This window comes from Lobosporangium transversale, assembly GCF_002105155.1.
Source record: "Lobosporangium transversale strain NRRL 3116 chromosome Unknown BCR41scaffold_16, whole genome shotgun sequence".
Classification (NCBI taxonomy): Eukaryota; Fungi; Mortierellomycota; class Mortierellomycetes; order Mortierellales; family Mortierellaceae; genus Lobosporangium; species Lobosporangium transversale.
Genome location: NW_019028994.1, coordinates 678966 through 698012, shown reverse-complemented (window position 1 = coordinate 698012; position 19047 = coordinate 678966). Strand labels below are relative to the sequence as shown.

At 42.7% G+C, this 19047-nt stretch overlaps 3 protein-coding genes across 3 annotated transcripts; 1 reads left to right on the top strand and 2 right to left on the bottom strand.

The window, feature by feature from the left end:
• Positions 1–273: 273 nt before the first annotated feature.
• On the bottom strand, positions 274–2476 carry BCR41DRAFT_51078 (ras guanine nucleotide exchange factor domain-containing protein). Its single transcript, XM_022030886.1, has 4 exons — positions 1614–2476; positions 1369–1458; positions 517–1235; positions 274–403 (listed from the first exon to the last, which is right to left on the bottom strand). The coding sequence occupies exons 1-4, from the start codon at positions 2289–2291 to the stop codon at positions 388–390; spliced, it is 1503 nt and encodes a 500-aa protein (XP_021881970.1). The 5' UTR covers positions 2292–2476; the 3' UTR covers positions 274–387.
• Positions 2477–10578: 8102 nt separating this feature from the next.
• Positions 10579–13396, top strand: BCR41DRAFT_322050 (ferric reductase NAD binding domain-domain-containing protein). The gene is made up of 3 exons (XM_022021459.1): positions 10579–11377; positions 11638–13149; positions 13273–13396. Exons 1-3 carry the CDS (start codon positions 10999–11001, stop codon positions 13281–13283), a joined length of 1902 nt encoding a protein of 633 aa, XP_021881969.1. The 5' UTR covers positions 10579–10998; the 3' UTR covers positions 13284–13396.
• Positions 13397–14729: 1333 nt separating this feature from the next.
• Positions 14730–17483, bottom strand: BCR41DRAFT_395861 (hypothetical protein; the record flags this gene model as incomplete). The annotated part of the gene is made up of 2 exons (XM_022028760.1): positions 14730–15436; positions 15548–17483. The coding sequence occupies 2 exons, from the start codon at positions 17481–17483 to the stop codon at positions 14730–14732; spliced, it is 2643 nt and encodes an 880-aa protein (XP_021881968.1).
• Positions 17484–19047: the final 1564 nt, after the last annotated feature.

The window sequence follows — 19047 nt, the reverse complement described above, 5'->3', positions numbered from 1 at the left end:
CAAAGTTTGCTTAATCGAAGCAGTTCTGCTGACTCCGCACCTTCAATCGTCTGTAATAGATATTGTATCTCTGCCTCCGGCTCAAATGGATATCGTGCTGCCATGATCTTAAACCCTAGAATACGCTTGATGATCGTGGCAGTCGTCCTATGTTTGTGAATATTGATCAACCGACCATTATCAGCCCTCATCACTGGAACAGGGCCAGGGGTTGGAGCAGAGGTACAAGCAGAGGTAGGAGCACGAGTCGGTACAGGGGCAGGGTCAGGGTCAGGGGCAAGAACAGGGACAGGGACAGGGGTAGGATGCATTTCGCTCGCTGAGCTCATCATCGAAGGCGAAGCCGGCGGCTCAACAAACGATGGTAGCTCAGAATTAAACACAAGATCAGACAGATAGAGACCTTTTCAATAAGAACAAATATTACAGAGTTAGAGTGAGCGTAGAGGAAAGAATGTGAGCAAATTATCAGACACGCGATCTTTTTTTTTTTTTTTTTTTTTTTTTTTTACATACAAATATATATGTATATGTATACTATACATACCAAGAAATGGGATACATCCTCCCTGCTGTCCTGATCTGGAAATATCCTTATCCCTTTCTTTCTCTTTACCTTTTGAGCTTGCAGAAATCGGTATCAGCGGCACTGTCTGTTTCACTGATGCTACAGGTGAGACTGGACTAGACACGCTCTTTTGTTCCAATGGATGGTTCATCCGCTGAGCGTTTGATAATACTGAAACAGTCCCTGTGTTTGTTCCCAAAGGCTGAGGCGTTGTTGATGGCCAACGAATGGTTCCTCTTCCAACCTTGACACTTAGACTGGCCATAGATTTTGAAGGCTTCCGACTGAAGAACGTTCCCCCACCCGTGCTTATCGTCGGCTTTTCGGCGACTGCGGATGGTGTAGAAGGTCCAACACCAGCGCCAACATCAACACCAACACCAGCACCAGAACTAGCACCAGAATCAGCATCACCACCGGTACTACTATTGGCACTGGTACTGACATTAGCACCACTACCGCCCCATTCATCTGCGATATTCTTCATTGCCTCCCGTAGGTGTTTCCAGTTGTGGAAAGGCAATGTAAACTCGACTAACTCCTCCATAGTCTTCATTTCCTGTGCTCGGACTCTGGCCCAAGTCTGGCTTAATCTGGACACGGGCAAAGATTGCAATCCGAGCATCAATTGTATGAGTGAGCTAAAGTTGGAATGGTTGTAACAGGTCTATGAACGTTTTTTTTTTTTTTTTTTTTTTTTTTTTTTGTTTGAGATCAGAGGAAATATACATGGTTGAGCTGCGCGCGTTCTTGTGCATGATTCAACACAAAAGAAGGATTTGGTATTTCCATAGACTTACGTGGGCTATCCTAATGAACTTTTCCACAACCTTGACTCTCATACTCAAATTTCGTGTTCGAACGATCTCATATGTTACCCATTGGCATGTCTGTTCATGTAATCGTTTTTTTTTTTTTTTTTTTTTTTTTTTTAAAAAAAATAAAAATAAAAATAAAGCGTTCAACAACAGCAACACCAACAAGCAAAAAAATAAAATAAAATAAAATAAAATAATAAAATAAATAAATAGATAATTCTACTTACCAAGTTGAACCGCTCTACAAGCCTTCTGATACCACGACTTTCCTCGCGCTTCACAAGCCGTCGCTTAGTGTCCTTCAAAGCATTTTTTGGCCTCTTGCCTGCAGTAGACCTAGATACATATGTGGATGTAGCCTCAACAGGATGATCCAATGGCACGATACCAGGATTTTGTTCGTCTGGATAGACCCCCGCAGCTGCGCCCTCTGACCCTTGATACTGTCTCTTATTGAGAGTTCCTTTCCCCGTTTTTTCCTTTTGGTTCGCACTATGTGTGGTTGCATTGACTTTTTTTGTCCAGCCTGCATCAACAAGTTCATACCACTGAATCTGGCTCAACAACTCTCGCTCGATCAGGCAGAGTTGCTGAGCAATTAATTCCGATCTATATCGGAGAACTAAGGGTAATGAAAGGGACCTCTTCGTTGAAAACGATGTAGATTCAAGTGGATGAAACGAGGCCGAATCATGATGAAAATCCTGTTGATCGGAATACATAGCTTGGTCAGCTCGATGGTTCTCCGATTGGCAAGGATCGGCTCTGTTAGCCAAAGAGTCAGCCATGGTATTGGAGGGTGCTTGAGCTTGTCCAGCGGTGACAGACATATTACCAGAGTCTTCTATACGCGAGTTGAGAGTAGGCTCTATCTGTGGCGGATGACTGGTGCCGGATATAGTCATGTCCAAGCCAGAAATCCGATTAAGTGAATGAGACTGGGGACGGGAATGGCTCTTCCAGATTGAAAAAGTGGGTACCAAAGGTAGAGATCCGCGCCGGAGACCAGAGGATTGCTGCACATTCGGGTCAGCTTGGACATGGCTCAGCTTAGAAATGCTTCCTGTGTTGTTTACACGGGTGAAGGTATAGGAATGGAATTAGAAGATGTACAAAATAAAACATATCTTCATATGCCTTGTCGACACCTGTCTTTTAGACTGATCGTCAGTACCTAGCATATCTGAAGAATGCCGTCGTTGAGTCCGATTAAATAGGACTTTCCCTTGACCTTGAGTGGACGGTTGATGTTGTTGGCAACTATTTCGACGATGGAGCTGCAGGTCATCAACAAATGTGGACATACCTTCCACCGCGGAGCTTGGGCCATAACTCTGAGCCCTCTTTGGTAAGAAGCATTCTTCTTGTTTGATCTCAACTTTTCCCGTTTTCACCAAGGTAACATCTTGGCTGTGTGAGGTGGACTCCGGAGGGAATCCTACCCAAGATGCTCGTTGCGATGGGCTCCGCTGCTGTAAGCCCTGAATCATTTCGGCAGGAGGTACAACATTCCAGGTGCCTCCCCTGCCTGTGGAGCTTGGACTCGCTTCTGAAGCATTGGTGGTAACAGGAGTAGCAGTGCCCATAGGAGCAGCGGAAGCATTATCCCCTGAAGCCACAGAGTCGATTGTATGGGGTGGGTACGATGGCCCAGAATATACTCGCTCACATTCAATCTCATTACAGACAGGACTCTCCTTACGACCCTCAAAATCGACTATCACATCCTTGCAGACTACAGGACCCCTATTTTGGGGTCCACTAGATGAGACTGGCGCAAGCCCCACATTGGGTGGATGCTGTGCTTGTTCTAACCTTCTATCCGACAGCTGTGAACCCAACATGTCTTGTTGCTCTATATGGTGATTCTCCCGTAATGGTAGCTGACGGCTATTTCTTTGTGTCATTATATATTGAGGATAGTCATCACCACTTGAGCAGTTACTTCCAGATTCTTCACGCTGCCGGCTCCTTTCTAAACCGAGGCGACGATTGCTGGAAAGGCGGCAATCTTCCGGCGAAAAAACCGTGTTTCTTCCCGTGCAGGACCCCAGGAGGAAATGCGAAAACCTCTCACCCTCTAAACCTGAACGGCCGCCTTGCCGATGCTGTCCAGGCCGGTCGACAGAAGTTGTCCGGCTACTAGGGGCTCCAGAGATAACAGAAGATGAATGCGGACGCCGATGGCTTTTTTTAGTATTGGATGAAAATGCGTTTTTCATCTTTGATAGATGGCCAACAGTGGCAGCCATGTATCGGGACCATGGCTTCTTCTTCTCTGTTGATGAAGCAGCTCGTGGGGGCGGGTTTATGTAGGGCTCAACCGGTCGTATAGAGCTCCGTGTCGGAAGCAAAGGCCCTGCCGGCATAGTAGGAAGTAACGCTGGAGTAACCTGGGCCTTACTACGATTAAATCGAGAGGTGCTCTTGCTACGGTGGTGACTGGGGCTAGGGGAGTCTAGCATTACTGAATGGGTAGCTTCCTCCAATGAGTCAAAATCTGGAAGCGCAGGCCGTGTCCTCCGGATGCTGACACGATGTCTCGGTGACGTTGGACTGAAAGTATCGACAGGCTGTTGGCGAGATTGGATAAAATCTGATTCATTCTGGTGTCCCTGTGCCTGCCCATGCGACCTGGGGGACTGAGGTGAATGTGGGATCACCTCTACGTTAGAGCCATTATCAATTCCATCTTGCTTTTTTATTGAGGTGGCAACAACAGCAGAGCGAGTTGGGCCTCGACGGGTGTTTAGAACCTCGGACTCAAAATCAGACTCGGATATAAACTCTTTTTGCCTGTCTACTTGCATGCGAGGCTCGTTGCTATGGAAATTATCACAACAGCCTTCTTGCTCTGATGACAAGTCAGACCTGTCTTTGTTATCATCTATACTACCTTCTGAAGACAGCTCATAGTCATCATCAGAGTCCTCTAATTCAGAGTCAACTTCATCAGTGTCATCGTCGTTGGACTGATCACTGGATCGAAACTCTACCTCCAATTCTTCTGTAAAACAATCTGATGTGGTGTTCCTTCTGTCTGCTGTAGCATATGCCGCCCCGCTTGGTGACCTGAACGAGTGTTGTTGGCTATCCTCGTAATCAGACCACTCTGTAGACGTTTCTAAAAATAATAATCATTCAAATGGATTTTTTTGAAAGTAAGATCACAAATGAAATAAGGTGTGTTTCTTGTCTTTTTTTTTTTTTTTTTTTTTTTTAAAAAACCCATCAGAGCTGCGTTGGTTCACATACCTGGCGATGACATCCGCCTGACCTGCGGGCGACGTTGTTGACGCTCGTCATTTCTACGATTAAGTCTTTCGAGCCTTTTTTGAGCCACCTTCCTATAGTAAATCTTCTTTAGACTCTGAGAATATTGGCACAATTCCTTAATGATACGCTGGTCGCGCGTGCTTTGGAGCACAAGCGGATGTTGACTCAACGAACTCAAATGTAGCTCAAGGGTTTTGCGCAATTCCCTGGATCGCATAAAGTCATATCCAAAGTAATTGAGAAGCCAATGGCGGAGAGTGACAAATGTTCGGATGCGGACAATCTGCCGATGAGGAGAGTTGTCAGCGAGAGCCCATTGAAACCGAAGGATGATCAAATTCAATAGGGCCATTGGTGTTATGAACAATCGGTAGATCAGGAAGAAGTCTGTCAAAAATGTATAATCTATCGCCCATATATACCCGGAAGGAAGGGAAGTTCAGAAGAAGGAAAAAAAAAATTTAGAGACCAACTGATAATTCGAAAATCAAAAAGCTTTCACTAAGGTTCTTACCAATTTCACTTGTTAACTTCTCCACCAACTTTTCTACAGTGGCAGCCATGATAATACGATCCCCTTCAGCTTCACTTTGGTTTAACGGGGATGCTGTATTGCTAGTCGACTTTTTCAATGCCGGTGGTGGTGGCCCTTCGCTAATGCTCCTCCTTATATTTGTAGCTGTCGCTTCCAGGGTATTATTGCGCTTTAGCTGGAGTCTGGGGGGATACGACAGCTGTTTCTTTTGTATTGATGAACCTGCAAACCGAGCAACATCTTCAACTGAGCGAATATTATTGTTGTCCTCCAAGGACTGCTCTATAGGGTCGCAATGCGACTCAGGATTATCTCTACCTTGAGCCAACTTTATATCGCCCTTAGACAGCTCTCCAGAGGACCACCGTCCAGCTTCTGTGCGTCCTTTCTGTGTTGATGAAAGTGATAACGAATCATTTGGCCGCGCTATAGAGATGGTATGTGGGGGGTGTGATATAGGTGATACCGTTATAGTTGGACTGCTAGGCTTTCCCATAGGGCTAGAGCTTGCTGTCATAGGTGATAATGAATGGACTGGCTTTTTCATAGTTGATGGATATTCACTCCGAGGCCCCCCTGTTATTGGAGCGGTTACAGCCGCCTCTATAGTAGGAGTCCCTCCTACCGATGGCGGCGCACTCACTGTCACTGAAGTGGAAGGTTTGTGTATAGGCAGCGGTGATGAAGCACTCCACATGATGTATGATTCATTGTCGTCTGATTGAATATCATCAAAGATTGAGGGAGCAAGGATAGATGTAGGACTCGCTGAAAATGTCTCTGAACGACCATCGATGCCTGGTGCAGGGGAAAGTAGCGTTTCCGTATGGAATCCTGGCCTATCCATGTCAATCCGTTGATACTGTGGTATTGGCATTGAGATGCTGACGATACTGATTCTGTCCGACTGATCACTATGCGCTTTTTGGCTGGGAACCTGCTCCGTGACGCTGTTACTACTAGAGTTACTAAAAGCGTTGGGATAAGGAGTGCTTGTACGACTTTTGTCGAAGCGCAAGTTGAGCTCTGAGAAGGAAGGAATGGGAGGAAGAACCCATGGAGAAGTCTGGTTGACAATTCTCATTGAAGATGACGATGAAGCGTTCTGGTCGGTATCATTATTGGTACTGTAACTACTATTATCGCTGGTGCTTCCGGCTTGCTCGGCATTGATGTTGTTTCCTTGGCAAGTTGTCGTAGAGTGTGGCTCATTTATGGTCGGGGAATTCATGGGCAAAGATGTGTCTAGGTGGGAGGAAATCTCCTGTCCAAGTTCGCTCTGTGTCACCATACTATGTGCTTCAACATTCCCGTTGTAACGGAAAAAAGTGTTATCCCGCGTATGAGTAGTGTTGCCTTTACTGATGATCTGGCCACCCATGCTATCTTCTTCTTGGCACTCGTTGGTTGAGATAGCAGGGAAAGCCACAGGTTCAGGTGACTGGCGCTTGTGCTCTACTGACACTGATGCTGCGGGTCGATTAAAGGAGTTTGGTTGTCTATTTGCATTTATTATTTAATAGTATAGACATGAGCAACTGGGTGGTCATCTGCAATCTTTAATGCCCCAAACAAGCAGAAGACCCAGTATGTCGGGAAAGTGAGAACTGGTGATAGCGCTTTTATACTTTACAAAAGCCAAATGCAGGGATTTGGAGAAAAGAGGGAGGTTTGTGCGCCAAAAGAAAGCCAGTGGGATGGAAAAGGAGGAAGAAAAAAAAAAAATGTGACACGAATCTGCAAAATAAAAAAAAAAAAGTTGGAGAATAAGAAAAAGAGGAGGAGTAAAGGTTAAGGGAAAAAAAAGCCCGGCTGAATGAGCAAATGCAGACAAAATTCTAAGGGTCCAACGGATTTGAAATGTCTTTACTCTCCATGACCCATAATCCACAACTGGTCCCTTTTTTTCATTTCTGGAGACTGGAGATCCGCTTTCTTTGTTTTTTTTTTTTTTTTTTTTTTTTTTTTTTTTGAGTACACCACTCTCACTCGTCCACAACCCTGCTATCCAAATAGCTATTGGAGGCCCAGACTTTCTTCTCTCCTACTCTCCTAATTTCTACTACTCTGCGTATTTGGATATTGCTCACATTGTTAGTAAACTCAGTTCCCTCCATCAAATAAAAAAAAAAAAAAAAGAGATGACGTGAACAATGATAATAGTAATGACAAAAATAAACCACATGAACCCTCTGAAATGGAAGAAAGCGAACTCTTCTGGCAGGGAAGGCAAGCTTACGAGCGTTTTCACTTTTTTTAACTTACGGCATCATCTTCAGCATCAGTGTATCTGTTCTTGTAGGATTAAGATTAGGTCTATGAACGTCTATTTCTGTTGTTTGTTCTTGTACAACCGACATTGGAAAATGCAATTCCTGGTGTTGTTGGTCAGTTCGAGACGTACATGCTGTAGACGATCGTAAATCTGTTGGTCGATCAAGCTTCCGTGCAGAGTTAGAGGCCATCATTGACATTGAGAGATACACTAGATCGGTAGATGTGAGAGCACGCGGGATGATGGCCCACTTCTTTTCACTAGTACAAATAGCAGAGGTAGACAAGCTCCTAGGCATGGTTTGGCCTACATGTATTGGAGGGCTTCTATTGATGCTACTGTCATTGATCCCATGGAGTGGGGTATGGCTGACATGTTGAAAATGTGGAATCAAGATTGACTCCTTTGTCATTGGTTTTAGGGTTAGCGACTGGTGACAGGTGTGAGGAGCACTACAAGATGAATCATCATTGGGCGTGACAGTAGGAGATGTCGCGGCAAGCATAATGAATGGCCTTTTTTTTTTTTTTTTGCTTTGTTATTGTTATTGTTGTTGCAGGTTATTTATCTTGTCAAAAGGTCCAAAGAGCACTCCACAACGTCGTACGCGTTGGACAAGTTTGTCTTTTAGCCCTCTTTTTAGTCACCTGAGAGCGGGGTATGAAATAAACAAAACTATAGTTTCTATGTTGTGTGTAGGTAGGCGAGTCTCGGACGCGTCTTTTTTTTTTTTTTTTTTTTTTTTTTTTTTTTCTTTCTTTCTCTCTTTTTTTTTTTTTTTTTTTTTTTTTACGCACAGTGAAATGCTGTTTCCTAACTCATGGTATAGGGTGCAGTATTGCTGCAGAGTTCAATTATGAGGTATAGTGCCGATTAGATTGGTGGAGAAGGGGGAAGGGGAAGGGGAAGGGGGAGGGGAAGGGGAAGAGGAGAGGGGGGAAAGTAAAAAAAAGGAGGTGGATTGTGGGATATGACACAACGGAACTGTAGACAATTTCCTCTTGACATACAAACGAATGCAAGAATGTGAAAATGAATGAAAAGAGAATGAGAATGGGGATGAGAATGAGAGTTGAATAAATAAATAAAAAGAGACAAGACAAGTACAACGGTCCCTTTTACTTTTGTTTGTACACTGTTGCACCGATCCTCACACACAGGGGTGAACGCAAACATTCGAAGGAGGATCTCCTTTTTCCCATGGGGGATAGGGATCTAGTTTTTGTCGGTTTTGGCTCTTTTTACGTGCTTGCTTGTGCTTCTCCCTCCTCTCCATTTCTCATCGTCATTCATCAACACCAACAACAGTAATTGAGTTATTACAAACGACAGTGTCAACAAATGGCATCCCTTCCTCCTGTTCCAGTATTCTTTTGGTCTTGACTCCTTTTACATAGTCAGTTTGCATGCATGTATACAGGTCAGTGCGGGAAAGAGTGTAAGCAAGTTGTCTCTAAATCGCGATCGAATGCATTGTGAACGTCTAGAAGGTTATACATTAGGCCAGTGCTCAGGGTAGTTCTGATGCAGAAAGTGTCATTTTTTATTTTCAATACCCCTGTCCTACAGTCCACCGATCAAAGTTTAAAGAAAATAGGCTCGAGAGTCTTACCAAAGGAAAAAACAAGAAAAAATAAAAATGCGATATCCCGATTTATCAGATGCGGCCATCTTCAATAGCTCATTAGATTACCCCTAAAAAAAAAAAGAAGGAGTGGTTGAGACTATTACTAAAAGGATTAGAAAAAAAAAAAAAAAAAAAAAAAAAAAAAAGACTTTTAAGAGAAAAAGAAGGTGATGTTAATGAGAAAACAAGCTAAAAGAACTTTGCATCAATGAACTGGGTAAAACCAAGCATCTCGTTGCTTGATGACAGAAATCAATTTAAAAAGAAAAAGAAAAAGAAAAAAATCATTCAGGAGCCAATTGCTTGCTCACTGCGTCTCATGGCTAAGAATGATGGAGACGATTGAGATGTATATTTATTCGTCCACAAATGATGTGTAACCAGAGAAACGGGAATGGGCACGATTATCTTTTAAGATCGCCCTTCATTTTAATGTTAGATCTATTAACAATTAAAATGCAATGAGACCTGACTGAGCTTTTTGGCTCCAGAGATCAAAATTGAAACCTCCAATGCTCTTTATTCCTTCTTGTACGACATGTCATAAAAGTCCAAGAGAAGGTAGAATGGGCAGAGAAAGGGGTAGAGTCAGGGTTTCATGGTTTCATACTTGAATTACGAGAAACAGCCTTTGGTTGAGCCTATGGGATTATCTACTTTGTCAAGATGTTAACACTTCACTTATCTCTTGATAAGAATAGGAGTGGGAATAAAGTGTATACCACCAACTAACTACCACTTGTAGTCGTTGTCGCCATCAAAGAAGGTTGATTGCGTCCTTGAGTATCTGTAATTTTAGCTCAACATCTTTCACTGAATTCACAAATGTGTTTTGTCTGCATCATCATGAGGTTGATGGGTTGATGGAGGGGTTGATAGATTATCGACGGCAGTAACAAAAAATCGATCCTGTCCATGCAGCCATAGGCAAAAAACAAAAACAAGGGCTAGTCTTGTCAGGAGGTTCGTTTGTTTAGTTTTGATTAGGCAATCCATGAAGTATTACTAGAGCATAGAAATTATAGGAATAAGAGCTATTTCTTTTAGCAGTTGTTTTGTCCGTAGTTGTGACATTTGATTTTGATCTACCGTTCGGTGTTGTCTTTATGATCTTTGACAGTGATGTGGGGGGGGGGGGGATGTTGTGGGCATATATAATCATGCAGTGCTGCAAGCAAGATGGAGAAGATGCATGGCAATCGCAATTGCAATCGCATGGACACTGGATATACAAATAAAGGTGCATTCAGACATCGGTAAGTGATATAGATAGTCTTCAGTGGGATGCACATTAAAAAAGCTAGTTCCAAAATAGTGCCTCGGGTAAACATACCAGTTTACAACAATACATTTTTAGCGATCATTTATAAATATACACATTTATATATATATAATAATATTTATATGTGTGTTATATGTGTGCCATTTGCATTTATACAAATGTTTTACTTATTTGACTTAGTCTATTTCCTCGACACCACTCATCTCACATACACAATGCAGACTTCTTTCTAATTCTCTTTTTCCTACATCATCCATCATCTGATTGTCAATCATCTTTTCCATCATCTTGGTTATCTCTTCAACTCCACATTGACTCCATCGGGTCATATTTCAAGCTCTCTTTCTTATTATACTTCTCTCCTGAAATCTTTAATAAGCCTTCCTTTCCCCCTTTCTGAGTCTCTTCTCCTTGTCTCACATCGAGTTTGTACTCAGTCTTTTTTCGGGCTGTTTGCCTCCACACCTTCAGTTCTCTTCTTCGTTCTTTCTCCCCCTCTTTATCACTTCCTATCCCCTTCCATTCCATCCTTTCCCCTGAGAAAGAGACGACTCCTGTAGGCAGTCCTCCTTCATCGGCCTTTTTTTTGTTTTTGTTTTTCACATAGACAAAGTATTATGGCTTCACAACGCAACCGCACAGGAGTGCAGCCCACTGGCAACTCTTCCTCTAATTATGACCAGACCCAAGCCAATACCCTTGCCAACAGACGAAACTCTGCTGACCATCAAGCCCATATTGCCAAACAGCGTCCTGTTACCACTTACTCTTCTCTTATTCCTCCACCTTCTCCAACTTACTTTCGTCTTCAGGAAATGGGTGGTAAGCCTCCTTTCAGCAGCCTCAACGACGACAGCGACCTAGGCAGACCCGCTCCAGGTCTTCCAAGAGGTGAACTAGACCATCTCCGACCCCTCCCTCCGAGCAACGATAACAAGTTTGCAGAAAAAGAATTCTCATGGCATCAAAAGATTAGCATCTGGATGATCAATGAAGGTAAAAAAAAAGTTCATGTCAGGATTGTATTTCTTTATTTTCCGGCAGTACAAAGTTTATTTCCATCTTTGATTTATTTGAGTCGGTAAAAAAAAAAAAAAAAAAAAAAAAAAACTGAACGGAGAAAGTTCATGTTTGAGGCTGTGAAAGCAACAATAATAACATTGTTTTCATTTCTGGTCTGGGCACCTGCTCCAAAAAAACCTCTTCTTTAACTTTTTTTTTTTTTTTTTTTTTTTTTGTATATTAAATCAATCCAGGAAATCGTGTCATCTTTTTCGGTGTTTGGATCTTGGTACACATTGGATTGTTCGGCCTCGCCTTCTTCAACTATTTTTACTCGGACAACTTTGAAAAAGCTCGTGCAATTGTTGGCATTACTCTTCCTATTGCCCGTGGCGCAGCCTTGGTTCTTCATGTTGACTCGGGTGTTATTCTGCTCCCAGTCTGCAGGACCCTTATCTCCTGGCTTCGATCCACACCTCTCAACAGAATCGTGCCCTTCGACAAGGCCGTTACTTTCCACAAGGCCATCGCTTGGAGTATCGTCATCTTCAGTCTCGTCCACACCATTGCTCATTATGTCAACTACTACAAGCTTTCTCAAGCGGATCCTTCAAAGTATAACTTTTGGCATCTCATGTTTGTATCTGGACCAGGACTCACTGGTCATATCATGCTCATTGTCTTGCTCGTCATCGTCGTCACGGCCCTGCCTAGTGTCCGCATGAAGAAATTCGAGGTCTTTTGGTACTGGCACCATCTCTTCCTCGTCTTTTTCTTCTTCTTCTCCTTCCACGGTGCATTCTGTCTCCTCACCCCAGACCGCCCACCCTACTGCAAGGATATCTCGAGCTTCTGGAAGTACTGGGTTGCCAGTGGATTCGTCTATTTACTCGAACGTATTGCACGCGAGTATCGAGCTCAGCAAAAGACCGTCATTTCTCGTGTCATCCTCCATCCCTCCAAGGTCGTAGAGATCCAAATCAAAAAAGAGGACTGTCATGCTCTGGCTGGCCAATATATCTTTTTGTGCTGTCCCGAAGTTTCATTATGGCAATGGCATCCTTTCACACTCACCAGCGCGCCCGAAGAGGATTATATTAGTGTACATATGCGTGTGGTCGGAGACTTTACAAAGGAGCTGAGCAAGAAACTTGGATGTGATGCTGAGGGTGTTGGCGAGTGGGAGGAGAATCTGGGTGACCGTAATGGATTGGTGACAGTCTTGCCAAGGATTATGATTGATGGACCCTTCGGAGCAGCTTCAGAAGATGTGTTCAAATATGAGGTGACTGTGCTTGTGGGCGCAGGTATTGGTGTCACGCCTTTTGCCAGTGTCCTCAAGAGTATCTGGTACAGAGTTAACTATCCGACCAAACCGACAAAGCTGCATAAAGTCTACTTTTTCTGGATTTGTCGTGACAAGGAGTCGTTCGAATGGTTCCAGTCATTGCTGTTGGCGCTCGAGTCCCAGGATTTGAACCAGTTCATTGAAATTCACACGTTCTTGACCGGTCGTCTGCGCCACTCTGAAGTCGGTAATTTGATGATCAACGAGGATAGTGCATTCGCAGATACAGTGACAGGACTGAGAGCAAGGACGCGATTTGGACGCCCCAACCTCGACATGGAATTCGATCGCATCCGCAATAGCCATCCAGACACAGATATTGGTGTCTTTTTCTGCGGACCCAAGAGGATGGGTAAACAGTTGCATGCCTGCTGTACTAAATTCAGCGGTTCAGGAACATCCTTTTTCTGGCACAAAGGTAAAAAAAAAAAAAAAGAGAGAAGCCTAGCCCCTTTCTGATTCATCTTGTCCCAATGTTTACAAATGTTCATAATATTCATTTATTAATGCTTGTCTTACTTTAATATTTTGATTATTACAGAGAACTTTTAAGGACTCCTTTTTTTCTTTTTTTGGTCCAAGAGGCAGTGAAATGAGAGAGCAACGGATTTCTTCTTTCGGTCGCTGGAACAAGAAAATATCATATCACGCATTACTGTATTTTGTATAGAAAAAAAAAAAAAAAAAAAAAAAAAAAAGAATGCCATTATATACTAAACCTAACTCAGAAGTGTTAATATACCTTTTCTAATACTTCAGAACGTAGACATCTATCATATCATCAATATACACTATATTATATCTTTTTTTTATTATGATTATTGTTTTTTTTTATTCAGTGGATCAATATGTTTTGCCACTATGAATTACATGACAAGATGTGTCTGCATACTACGAGTCTTAATCTTGACAAAACAATAACAAAAAAAAAAAAAAAAAGTAAATGTTTCTCGACTTGAAAGAGAAAGCAGTCAATTTAATGATCCCAAAGACTGTCTAGTTGATGTCAGAATCAACAGGAGAAGACATTTCAGTGTCAGGTGGGGTCAGGTATTGACGCTCTGCAGCGGATCTGGGGAGAGGAGGGAGAGGCTTTGACTCTTGAGCCAGACGATTTTTCAGGTCCATTTCGAAGCCGGTGCGAGCGGGAGAAGGAGCAGGAACAGAGGTAGGAGCATAAGCAAAAACAGAAGCAGAAACAGAAGCAGAGGTAGAAGCAGGAGCAGGAGCGAGAGCGGAAAGGGGGACAACGCGTGGGTTCTCACCACAGGCACGAGCACAGCCGATTGAGCAATAGCCATGACGGGTATTCCTAACCAGATCTACATTGATGGGCAAGCTGCAACCGTTTCGACGGCAGTAAATTTGTTTGGGAGTAGCTTGTGTGTGTTTTATAACCCACAGAAAGATTCCAATCGATCTCATTTAGTCCAATGCTTTTACTTTTACTCTAGTTACTGAACTTTTTTTTTATTTATTGACGCCGTAAACTCACCATGACACATTTTTATATGTATATTTCCTTTTTTTTTTTATTACTGTTGTTCTTGTAGTTAATTGTTCGAGTTATGTGCAATGTGAAAAAGATGAAATGAAACGAAAGAAAGAGAAAATAAAAGCAAGAAAAAAAAAAAAAAAAAAAAAAATATGGGTATTTTACGAAACAAAGCATGTATGTCGTTGCCGTGTGAGAACCACATGCCATCTTCAAGCTGATCGCGATCAGCTTTTTTTCTTTTCCTTTTTTTTTTTTTTTTTTCTTCTGTCGCGAATACGAGATTTATCATTGCAACTGATCAAAGGAAATAAAAATAAAAAAAAATAAAAAAAAATAAAAAAAGCCTCAGTAGATGCGTTCCGAAGAGCGTGGGATGGGAATTAAAGGTCCAGAAAGCTAATATAATCTTTGTAAAAGAAAAAGAAAAAAAAAAAAAAAAAAAAAAAAAAACGGAGGTATAATTTATTACTTTGTTGCTTTTTTTTTTTTTTTTTTTTTTTTTAAAGACCCAACGGCTCTTTCAAGTGGGGCTCTGTGGACCAAAAGTCAATGACAGCAAGGGTGCATGGTCCAGACTGGCGACACCACCGAGTACTGGTCGTTGGATACATAGATTCGAGAGTACCGATCACAATGCCTCGAGAGTTACTGCTATTGTTGTTGTTAGTCGTGGCCACAACCAAAGAATGATGTTCACCTTTTTTTCTTGAAAGGAGAGGTTCATCATCATCTCTTGTTGTTGTTGTTATCGTTGTGAGATCCGTCATTTTCGCTGCTTGCTCTGTTTCAGGTAGTACTGCATCATGAAGTGTACAAGATGAAGATGACCAAAAAGAACGATCCATCCTCTCGTAGTCATAGTCATAGTCATAGTCGTAGTCGTTGTCGTTGTCGTCATCTGGATCCATCATCGACTCTATGTGTCCATGGCCATGTGCATAGTCTTGGTCCTCTTCTTGGTCTTCACCGTCATCGTCGCTTGAAGACAGACTAAAAGAGGTATCGGAAGTCTCGTCTATGGCCTCATCGATGGCCCTGAATAACTCAAACATGGTTGATTCTACATCACTCTGAGAGGATGAGGATCCAACAGATAACATCTCCAGCGAATCACTATCGCTGTTCGCGTCCTCCTCTTCCTCCTTCTCTGATGTTGCGTTGATTTGGATCTTTTTGATTATCTGTAGGCTCCTTGGGGATTTCATGTCTAATAATAAAGTGAAGGTTATATAGTCATTATTAATTAAACAGTATACCAAAAAAAAAAAAAAAAAAAAAAAAAAAAAAAGATCCGTAACAATTTGTAAATGTATATTACCTTGGCTCTTTGAAGCCTTGCAGTTTTTCTTTTCGCGACGTTTCAGCTCCAATTTTGCCCATAGTTGACGCCTAGGGAGTGAACGAACATGTAGACGACGACGATGGGGTGGATGGGCCATTCTATGGAGTTGTTGAGCCACATTGTGTTTCAGATGCTCGTCAACTTGATCCAGCAAGTCGTCGACAGTTACTACCCGTTGGTCTGATGGTGGTGTGATTGGCTCAACTATGACTTGCTCAAGGGCAACAGTTTCTGAAGGGTATTCGAGACAAAGGGCCGGCTCCTGTTCCTGCAGCTTCAGTCGTAGTTCTGATCCCAGTTCCTGTTCTTCAACATTGTCTTCGAGAACGTCTTCCAGGATGGTAGTACTTTGTGGATATATCTGATTGTATGGATCAGACTCATCTAAGTAATCATCTTGATCATGAATAGAGTGCTCGATGTCATTATCTTTGTGATGTTCGGTTGAGATTGATTGTGATGCCCTGGTTTTGTTCAAAGTAGGCAAATTATGGGAGCTACTTCTTCTCGGACCAAATGAACGGGGTAAGGATGAGGATCGAGGTGGGATACGGCCTGGTCCTGCTGCCGCCACAGAGGCAGATACTTTCTTGTGAGACAATGAGGGGCCAATGTCACTACGTCGACGGCGATGAGTGCGTTGGTACTCTTGTGCAGATTGATAATGAGAAGAATAAGCGAATAATGGACGGTCGGATGATGATGTACGGCGATGAACCGGGACGGTGTCGTCGTTATCATTGGTGACGTGGTTGTTGAGATCATGAGCATGATTTTCGTCCTGCGAAACGGTCTGAAGAGCAAACATTCCTTCAATGGTGGCTGTTGGGATTTCTACATTGGGTGAGAGCAAATGTGTATCCAAGAATTCGGGCTCTTGTGCAACGATATTGATCTGTTCATCAACAATTTCCTTGCTGTTGTTATCAGTACCAATGACCGGGCGGAGAGAGGGTGATGAGGGTGGTGTTAGTGGTGGTGCAAACGAGGGAGTCTCGCGTCGCGAGGGGTGGCGAACGAGGTGATGTCGGTGGTGTTGACCTTGACCTTGACCTTGGTTTTGGCTTTGGTTTTGATCATTAGGATAAGGATGTTGCTGAATATGCAACCAATCTTTTAATTTGGTTGCACCTCTGTTTTGCCATCGCTTCAGAGTGCTCTTCTTTCTAGAGAATGAATCGACCGTTGGAGAAGCCTGGTTGCTAGCCTTCATAGTGATCGGTAAAGGGGCTTTCTCCGTTGCGCCAGTTTTACTACTATTGCGAACGATAGTAGTGGTAGTTGTAGAAGTAGAAGTAGAAGTAACAATAGGAATGGGGACAGGGTCAGAGGCAGGGGAGGGTTCAGGATCAGTTCCGACGCGTCGGCCTTTCACCTTCAAAGAGAATGATTGCTTCAAACGGGCCAAAGAGTTTCCATGGGATGAAGTGCGTGGGACGGTAGAGGACTGAGACGAGGTCGAGTCTTTGGATGATCGACGCGATGATCCATGGGCATTGTCATGGGCATGGTCATGTTCGTGACTTTCAAGATTCTCGTGCAGGTCTGAAGATGAAGAAGAAGGAGAAGAAGAAGAAGAGGAGTTGAAGGAGATGGATGAGGCAGGTGAGCATGGTGCAGAAGGAAGAGAGGATTGAGCCATAGTAGGGGAGGTATCTGTGGATTTATTCAGGTCCAGTGGTGGAGGTCTGACTAGAAGGTGTGTGTGCTGTACCTGAGAAGATTGGTGATCCTGAGGCTGTCGTTGTTGTTGCTGCTGCTTTAATTGCTTACTAGATGATTTTCGGAGACGATGAAGGATGGATGTCTGTGGCTTTTCGCTAGGGGTCGAGCGATTTGGCGCGCGACGAGAGATCTTTGGCTCTGGATGGAGCGTCTCGAGCGAAGGAACGCTCAGTGTATTGTTGGCCATTTGCTGTACAAGGTTTGAGCAATATGTCAGCGACCGCAGTCAGCTTGGATATTAAGATGTTTGGTCGTAAAGGGTTGGGTAGGACAAAGAGACGAAAGGCCAGAGAGGGTCTTGATGTTGATGGAGAGGATGAAGTAAAGGGAAAGGAAAAGGGAAAAAGGATGGAGAGATGAGATGCGAGAGGAGTATCGTTCAAAGAGTGAAAGATGAAAAAAAGTAAAAAGAAAAAAAGAAAAAAAAAAAGAGAGAGGATGAGGAAGATTGAATAGGATGAAGTGACAGTGCAAAGGCGGGGGACTTTTTCTTTCCTTTCGTTGACGATTGACTACCGGACGTGTTCTCTTTTCATTCTGTCTCCTTTTCCTTTTCGGAGCGGAGAAAAACGCTTTCTTTTTATGCAGCTGATGTCAATCGTCGGAATGGATTGTCGCGACAGAAGTTTGGATGTGGTATTTTCTTTTTTGTACTGTGGATGCATGGATGACAGTCTCACAATCCTGCTTGGGACATCCGTGTCATCATTGACTGAATCAATATTTTAACAAAGCAGCAAAAAGTCAAGAGCAGCTGTGGGATGACATGATTTGATGCATGATTGTGTTGTTTATATCGTCGTAAAAAAAAAAAAAAAAAAAAAAAAAGGGGATTAAATGAATTCATAGCGTACAATCGGGCAAGAGGTGAACAATGATTTATATAAAACCAAAAGATTCACACACAGACGCAGTACAGCACAGGAATAGGAACAGAACACGGTACAGAAAAAAAAAGAAAAAAGAAAAAAGAAAGCCAACCCCAACATGGGAGATGTATATATATATTATATATATGCAAGACTACTGTATGTCCCCCATATTCTTGCTTCGATTCTCCCACCATCCCACCTTGGTAAAATCTCGAGACAAGGTATAAGAGGTAGATGGGAGATATCAGAAAGATGGAAAAAAGGAAGGAATGGTTCAAATACAGCCATCCGAAATCTAATATGGTCAATACCAAGGACAAGCGGAGAGCGAATTTTTTTATTTTTTATTTTTTATTTTTTATTTTTTATTTTTTGATGTTTTATATTCGTGTCACACTGTGAGAAAAAAAATCAAAATGAATCCTCAAGACTTTAGTGTTGTTGTATCAAAAGAAATGAAAAAAAAATATGGGGTTTAGTGGGCTGTGAAGGAGAGGATAAATGAAATGATCCATGTAAGACCGACTGAATAACTTTGTGTTAGATTATTGACGCCTGGCATGTGCGCCTCTGTGCCCTGTCTCAATTTGCCGCCACTTGAGTATCGATATTAATATGTATTTACATGTACAAATGCTTTATATTACTGAAAAAAGAGATCCGTAAAAAGATATGGAGAAATAGATCGGAATTCTTTAGAGGAAGAAGGACCAAAAAAACAAAACAGATCGTGTTGGATGCCCATCATTAGCATTTTTTCCTATCCTTATCTGGATGCTTCATAACATGGGACAATAGGAACAGTAATATTATACGCCAAGTTGATCATAGTACAGCCAAAAGGTAGACATTATGTAATACAAGGAGAAGATTCAAGAC

What these genes read in the sequence shown, in the direction of transcription:
- BCR41DRAFT_51078 (XM_022030886.1), bottom strand. Translation starts at nt 2,291, where the DNA reads ATGACTATATCCGGCACCAGTCATCCGCCACAGATAGAGCCTACTCTC. An exon ending in TTGTAGAGCGGTTCAACTTG is followed by an intron (nt 1,459 to 1,613) that starts GTAAGTAGAATT and finishes TTACATGAACAG; the next exon opens with ACATGCCAATGGGTAACATA. An exon ending in AGTTCATTAGGATAGCCCAC is followed by an intron (nt 1,236 to 1,368) that starts GTAAGTCTATGG and finishes AAACGTTCATAG; the next exon opens with ACCTGTTACAACCATTCCAA.
- BCR41DRAFT_322050 (XM_022021459.1), top strand. Translation starts at nt 10,999, where the DNA reads ATGGCTTCACAACGCAACCGCACAGGAGTGCAGCCCACTGGCAACTCT. An exon ending in CATCTGGATGATCAATGAAG is followed by an intron (nt 11,378 to 11,637) that starts GTAAAAAAAAAG and finishes AAATCAATCCAG; the next exon opens with GAAATCGTGTCATCTTTTTC.